We start from the raw sequence: 7,553 nt of genomic DNA, 5'->3' as shown, positions 1-7,553 counted from the left end.
TTGGGAACTGGGATGTTGGAGGTGGAGCCAACAGGGCCCACAGGACGCTCATTTATCATCCCTTCATTCATTCAGCATCTATTGAGCACCTACTGTATATCAGGCCCTGTGCAGAGCCCTGGGACGTAGCCCGGTCTCCATGGATCTCTGGCGGTGGGAAGTGGGGAGCCATTAAAACAATAACCTCACAAATGGATCTTCCCTTGGCCCAGCCTGTGCCCCAGCCGTGCCCCTCACCCGGTGCACTGACCCCAAGGCCCACTCAGCGCCGCCCTCACCTCCCCCGGGTCTTTGCGCCAACCTCCCGTCTCTCACAGAGGCCTTCCCCGACCCCACGTGGAACGGGAAGCAGCCCCATCTCCTGACTGGCCCTCAGGGCTCCTCCCAGCCCAGCTCAGCTCCACAGGGCAGAGGTTTCTGTCCGTGTATTCACTGCTGGATCCCGGGGTATAGAACAGGGCACACAGTTGGTGCTCCATAAGTGCTTTGTAAATGAATGAATGAAATAGTGAGAAAGGTTGCAACAAGGAGGCCTGTGGTGCTCGGAAAGTGGCCAGGGTAGGAGGGTCAGTCCCGGGAGGCTCCCAGGAGGAGGTGGCCCCTGAAGAGGAACCTGAGGGGGAGCAGGCCTGAGCCCAGACAGGGATCCCGTGCAAAGGCCGAGGGATGGAATGGCTCGTAGTTTGGAGGCACCGGCATGGAGGCAGGTGGGCTCTGGGACCTGGGAGTGAGGTCTCACTGCATGCCCACCTGCCCTAGCTGGACCGCCCAGCCATCCTCAACGCCCAGGTGGCGGTGGCCCCGCTGCCGAGACAGGATCAGCTGCTACCCCAGGGTACACAGTGCCTGGCCATGGGCTGGGGCCGCCTGGGAACCCACCTGCCAACGCCCCGAGTCCTGCAAGAGCTCAACGTCACTGTGGTCACCTTCCTGTGCCGGCCACACAACGTGTGCACGATCGTTCCCCGCCGCAGAGCTGGCATCTGCTTCGTACGTGCCCGCTTCGGCCCCCATATGGGGCACCGCAGTCGGGGGGCAGGAGGGACTCCCCAAGGGGCAGGGGCTGCCCTGGAGCAGAAGGACCCCAGGGACTGTCTGGGGAGGGTGGGCAGCTGGCTGGGGTTCGAATGCCCCCTCCTCACCCGGCCGCTGCAGGTGGTGCCTCAGTTTCCCCGTCTGGAAGGCAGGCAGAGCCATGGGTGGACTCGGCAGCCCTGGTTGGTCTGGGGGCCCCCGGGACCCCTCTCTCAAACCACAGGGAGGTGTAAGTGACCTGCCCAGGCATGATTCCGGGGGCCCAGCCAAGAATCCAATGGTCCAGGTATACAGCAGGAAGCTAATAAACACCTGCTTTCCTCCAGACCAGCCTCAGCCCCTCTCTGGGGCTGGTGTTTTAAAGAAAATTCTGGACTTAAGACGCTTCACCCCAAAACAGTGTTTGGCCCCCAGCCCCCTTTCCCCGCCTCGGCTCAGCCTGAGTGACTAACCGTCCCTACCCTTCCCAGGGGGACTCTGGAGGCCCCTTGATCTGTGATGGCGTCCTTCAGGCTGTGGACTCCTTTGTGATCCGGGAATGTGCCACCCGCCAGTACCCTGACTTTTTTGCCCGGGTCTCCCTCTATGTGAACTGGATCCGCTCGGTGCTGGCTATGCAGAGTGGAGGCGAGGGTAGCCCCTGAGTCACCGCCTCCTGCAGACCCCCAGCCTGGCAGGCGCTGAGGCTGGACCCCAAGCCGTAACGGGGGGACTTCGGGCAGAGGCAGGACAGATCTTTCTGGAAAGCTGCTTCCTCTACATCATGTCCACAGACAGTTCTTCGACCACCCCCCGCCTGTCCCAGACACCATCCCTCCGGATGAATGGGGCTCTTGAGGGTCAGATGGGCCCAGCACCTCACCCCACGGTGACGTCAATAAAAGTCAAACCCTCTCTTCTGTCTCCTTGTCTGTCCTTCCCATGTGTGGAAATAGGGGGCTGCCCAGAGTCTCCGCGTCTGAGTCCTGAATCCCAAACTCAGGATGGGGGTCGGAGCAGACACATGGGGGCCCGGTCACAGCAGTGGGTTCTAACCTACCTCAGGTGTAGGTCTAACCCAGCCCACCAGTCGCTGGGGTCAGAGCAGGGGCCTGGGGGCCCGGTCACAGCAGTGGGTTCTAACCTACCTCAGGTGTAGGTCTAACCCAGCCCACCAGTCGCTGGGGTCAGAGCAGGGGCCTGGGGGCCCGGTCACAGCAGTGGGTTCTAACCTACCTCAGATGGAGGTCTAACCCAGCCCACCAGTCGCTGGGGTCAGAGCAGGGGCCTGGGGGCCTGATCAGCGCAGTGGGTTCTAACCTACCTCAGATGGAGGTCTAACCCAGCCCACCAGTGTGTCTCTGGGCAAGTTGCTGCCCTTCTCTGGACTTCAGCTTTCCCTCTGGAAAGTGGTGCTCCCAACCATCTCCAGGACTGGCCCACGGGGCTGAGGGCGTTTTAACATGGCGTGGTCAGGGCTGTGATGCGGAGCGCCTGAGGCCTGCAGGGCTCCTGACCCAGCTGGAGGCGGGTGGAACGGCTATTAGGGAGGCTTCCTGGAGGAGGCGACAATGCCTGAGCTGAATGTCAAGAGAAGGGCCTGCCAGGCAGAGGCACGGCTTGTGAGGAACAGCGAGGTGTGTGGGGAGGTGACGGGGTCAGACTCCATAAGGCTACTTGGGCCATGGTGACAAGGTGGATTTTATTACTCCTGGGATAGGGAGCCTCTGGCGGGGTAAGTGGGAGTGGCGCCCCCTAGCTGCTGCATGAGAAATAAACTGACAAGTGGGAGTGAGCCCAGAGGGGAGGCTTGAGGCAGAGAAGAGTCAGGGGTCATCAGCCAGCTGTGGTGAGTGCAAGGGTCGACCGGAATGAGGCACTCATGCTGGCAGGACACACCTTGATTTGGAAGGCAGCTCCTTTCTTATTACTTTACTCTGCCGCCACCTGGTGGTGGCATACCAATTCAAAAAGCCTGAGATGAATCCTGGGAAATGTATATGGATGAATTTCAGGGAGCAGGAGCCCCGGTGGTGCAGTGGTTAAGCTCTTGGCAGCTAACCCAAAGGTCAGCGGTTGGAACCCACCAGTCGCCTTGCGGGAGAAAGATGTGGCAGTCTGCTTCTGTAAAGATTTACAGCCTTGGAAATCCTATGGGGCAGCTCTACTCTGCCCTATAGGGTCACTATGAGTCAGAATCAACTTGATGGCAGAGGGTTTTGTTTTGGAGTATCAGGAGGATGCCGGGAATCCGCAGCGTTTTCCTGCAGCCCAGGGTGGGAGGCTTTTCTACAAAAGGCCCAGAGGGAACCAGGTTCCCAGGTCTGCACTCAGCATTGGGAGGAAAACCAGTTTGCTGGAGGAAACACCCAGTGTAGTGTGAGCCCCTTTATGGGAACAGAAAGACTCAGAAAACATCAGTCCTGGGCATTTTCTATGGGCTCACATGTGTGAAAATTGATGCAGAGGCAAGTTCTGGAAGGAAGTACAGCAAAGAGTAGAACTGCTCCATGGGGTTTCCAAGGAGCGGCTGGTGGATTCAAACTGCCGACCTTTTGGTTAGCAGCCATAGCTCTTAACCACTGGGCCTTCCACTAAAGGCTTGGTTATTAACACTATTTTGCTGAAGACGCGCTTTGAGTGCCTTCCAACCTGAGGGGCTCTCCTTCCGGCACTATATCAGACAATGTCCCACTGCTATTCATAAGGTTTTCACTGGCTAATTCTTTTCAGAAGTAGACAGCCAGGTCCTTCTTTCTAATCTCAGTCTGGAAGCTCAGCTGAAACCTGTCCACCATGAGTGACCCTGCTGGTATTTGAATACTGGTGGCACAGCTTCCAGCATCACAGCAATGTGCAAGCTCCCACGGCAGGACCAACTGACAGATGTGTGGGGGTGCAGGGGCCGGGGGTGCTGGGTTGATTTGCTAGAGGTTGGCAGGGGTTGTCGAAATTTGGGCAACAAACCCGCAGGAATAACAGGTAGAATGTTTGGCAGGTGAGAGGGAGTGAGGGGGTCCCCCATGGGGACCCAGGGAGGGGTCTCAGTTGCCAGGGGCCACACAGGCTGGTGGACCACTCACTCCTGACAGCTCAGGGGTCCCCCAGCCCCCAGTGGGTGGGGAAAGGTGGTGAAACTAATATTTTCTTGTTGCAGCGTAACTCAGATCAAGCACCGTGCACATTTCGTAATTGTAAGCTCGAGAGCTCTTTACTTAGATATAGGCCCTGTCATTACCATTCTGATATCGAAATAGAACTTTCCCATTCTCAAAAAGCCCCCACATCTGTGTAGATTGAATTCTTGATTGCTATTTAAATATGAGTCTTCTCCCCACACATCTGTCAATTGGTCCTGCCGTGGGAGCTTGCACATTGCTGTGATGCTGGAAGCTGTGCCACCAGTATTCAAATACCAGCAGGGTCACTCATGGTGGACAGGTTTCAGCTGAGCTTCCAGACTGAGATTAGAAAGAAGGACCTGGCTGTCTACTTCTGAAAAGAATTAGCCAGTGAAAACCTTATGAATAGCAGCGGGACATTGTCTGATACAGTGCCGGAAGGAGAGCCCCTCAGGTTGGAAGGCACTCAAAGCGCGTCTTCAGCAAAATAGTGTTAATAACCAAGCCTTTAGTGGAAGGCGCAGTGGTTAAGCGCTATGGCTGCTAACCAAAAGGTCGGCAGTTTGAATCCACCAGCCGCTCCTTGGAAACCCCATGGGGCATTTCTACTCTGTCCCTCAGGGTCGCTAGGAGTTGGAATCAACTCAGTGGCAACGGGTTTTTTTTTTTTTTTAGCGGAAACGGGTTTCAATTTAAAGTCTCAGAGTTTGTCTTTTGTTACAGTGGGACAGTTTTACATACTCCGATGAGGACATGAAGACCTGCTGAACTCTGGGTTTAGAGTAGAGCTGAGGGATGACTGTATACAGCAATTTTGTGTGCCAGTTATTATAGATTAACTTCACAAAAACAACTCATCCCCCCACACACACGCTACTTACCCATGTGTACGTAGGCAAGTCGGGAAAAAAATGACTGAAGGTATCAGTACTTGAGCCAAAGATCTGTTCTCAGCTACACCACCAGTACCGTAGAGAGGACTCTGACTCATGGCGCCCCCATGTGTGTCGAAGGAGAGCTGTGCTCCATAGGGTTGTCAATGGCTGATTGTTCTAAGTAGATTGCCAGGCCTTTCTTCTGAGGTGCCTCTGAGTGGACACGTACTCCAACCTTTCAGTTAGCAGCCAAGGCATTAACTGCACCCCCCAGGGACTCAAATTCAGTATAGCTTTATTAATTTGGGATTTATGATACTTCAACTAGAACAAGGCAGAATTCATCCTTTTGAAAGAGTACGTATGGGATTATGAACATATAGGGTATATCCTTCTATGCAGTGATTATGCTGTTAATGAAACATTCAGCCCCACGTGCAAATGGCCCCCTCTCTGCATGTGTGTGGATTACTAATGTAGTCTTGATTGTCTAAATGTTTAGGCTTCGTATACATAATTATTTACTGATTAACAAATAAACGATGGAGAGGCGGGGCCAAGACGGTAGAGTAGTCAGATGCTGCCGGTGGACCCTCTTACAACAAAGACCAGAAAAAACAAGTGATTCGATTATATATGGCAATCTGGGAGCCCTGAACATCAAAGTCAGAGTTGAGGAACCCGACTGAGTGGCAGGGGGAGGGAGAGATGGTTTGGAAGCAGTGAGGAGGTGCCAGACCTGACCCAGCAAGAGCCTGAGCCCTTCAGGCCTGAGCAGCTCATTGGTGAGCTGTGAGGCAGGCAAGCGGCGATGCTAGCGAGGCACTTTTTCCGCACCGGGAGAGACCTGGCGCCAGAGAGTCTACACAGCCACCCAGAACCAGTGAGAAGCAGCCCTCATCAGCGAAAGATAAGTAGTTGCATACGGCTTACCACACAGATCGAAAACACCCCCCTTAGGGAAAAAACTCTCTCCCACTTATCTCCCGGCTCCCTTTTCTGCCCTGGGGCCTGGACCAGCTTCAGCAATTGCCGAGTCCCCTCGGCTGGAAGTAGGATCTGTCATACACCCAGAGCCATTCTCCCTGCCTTGGAGTGTGAACAAATTAACAAACAGAGGAAAAAATAAACTGCCGGCTCCCCTAAGTCAGGAACCCAGGGTAGGCACAGCTCCTTTGCCTAGGCACAGGCGTAGGGGATCCACGGATTCTGAGTGCCTCTCCCCCTGCATAGACTTGCGTGGGCCCATCTTAACAGCGTAGGCCCTCATTACCACAGTACAACAGGGTATATACCAGAACTAACTTCAGCTGTTTCAGCTGCGAAGTGGCAGGTTCTTGACATTTGACACTGCTCCGCCCATTAAGCAGGGTCTTCACCTACCCACATCAAGGGCCTGAGGACTGGTGGCTCCACTCACGCCACCTAGCCACCTACAATAGGGGCCCATGAATAAGAGGTGCCCCCAAGTCCTTACAGCCAAAAGCATTAGGTGCTCATAGTCCGGCTGCAAAACCCACCCACCTACCTGCTCTAGAGAACAGGGACACGCCTTCCTCCAGGACACTAAGGGGCGGCTGTCAGCCCCCTGCATTGCTCAGAGTGTGTCCCCCTGCTGCAGCCAGATGCCTGTCCCTACACCAATCACCCATGCCTGTCTAGGGCTGTAAGTGAGAGCCTACACCACACACTTGGTGCCTATGTACCTGGGCACCTGAGCTGAATCTATACAGAAGGAGTGGGTGGACTCCTGAGCTCACATACCTAGTAACAGACCTAACCACCTGGTGACAGGACATTAGAGCTTCAAAGATGCCAATAATCAAACTAGCTCATACGAGCAGCCTATTTGGGCATATCAAAACAACACAAGAAGCTAGGACACAGTAAGCAAACATAAAATAAATAAATATAATAACTTATTGATGGCTCGGAGACAACAGTCAATATCAAATCACATAAAGAGGCAATCCATGATGGCTTCAGCAAGCTCCCAAAATAAACAATCTAGAAATTTTCCAGAGGAGGAAAATTTCTTGTAATTACCGGAGGCAGAATACAAAAGATTAATGTACAGAACTCTTCAAGAAACTAGGAAGGAAATTAATCAAAATGCAGAGCACGCAATCGAGGAAATTAAAAGGTTAGAGAAGAGCATAATGACAAATTTAACAGGCTGCAAGAATCCCTAGAGACACAGCAATCAGAAATCCAGAAGATTAACAATAAAATGTCAGAATTAGACAACTCAGTAAAAGTCATATGAGCAGAATTGAGGCAATGGAAGTCAGGATTAGTGAGACTAAAGATAAAGCACTTGACACCAACTTATTTGATGAAAAATCAGATAAAATAATTTAAAAAAATGAAGAAACCCTAAGAATTATGTGGGACTCTATCAAGAGGAATCACCTACGAGTGATTGGAGTACCAGAACAGGGGGGATAACAGAAAATACAGAGAGAATTGTTGAAGATTTGTTGGCAGAAAACTTCCCTGATATCGTGAGAGATGACAAGGTATCTATCCAAGATGCTCATCG

The 7,553-nt window shown here is 53.2% G+C and overlaps 1 protein-coding gene across 1 annotated transcript in view; it reads left to right on the top strand.

Annotated features, from left to right (window-relative positions):
• Positions 1-1,679, top strand: part of PRTN3 (proteinase 3) — a 3,841-nt gene extending 2,162 nt beyond the window's left edge. The window contains exons 4-5 of the mRNA XM_004378692.1: positions 760-990; positions 1,506-1,679. Coding sequence (XP_004378749.1) covers positions 760-990; positions 1,506-1,679 — 405 coding nt within the window. The remainder of the gene's footprint in view (positions 1-759; positions 991-1,505) is intronic.
• The last annotated feature ends 5,874 nt before the right edge of the window (positions 1,680-7,553 follow it).

Source organism: Trichechus manatus, unplaced genomic scaffold (assembly GCF_000243295.1).
Source record: "Trichechus manatus latirostris isolate Lorelei unplaced genomic scaffold, TriManLat1.0 scaffold00057, whole genome shotgun sequence".
In the NCBI taxonomy this organism is placed as follows: domain Eukaryota; kingdom Metazoa; phylum Chordata; class Mammalia; order Sirenia; family Trichechidae; genus Trichechus; species Trichechus manatus.
The sequence above is the reverse complement of the archived record's forward strand: the minus strand, read 5'-3'. Positions and strand labels throughout refer to the sequence as shown.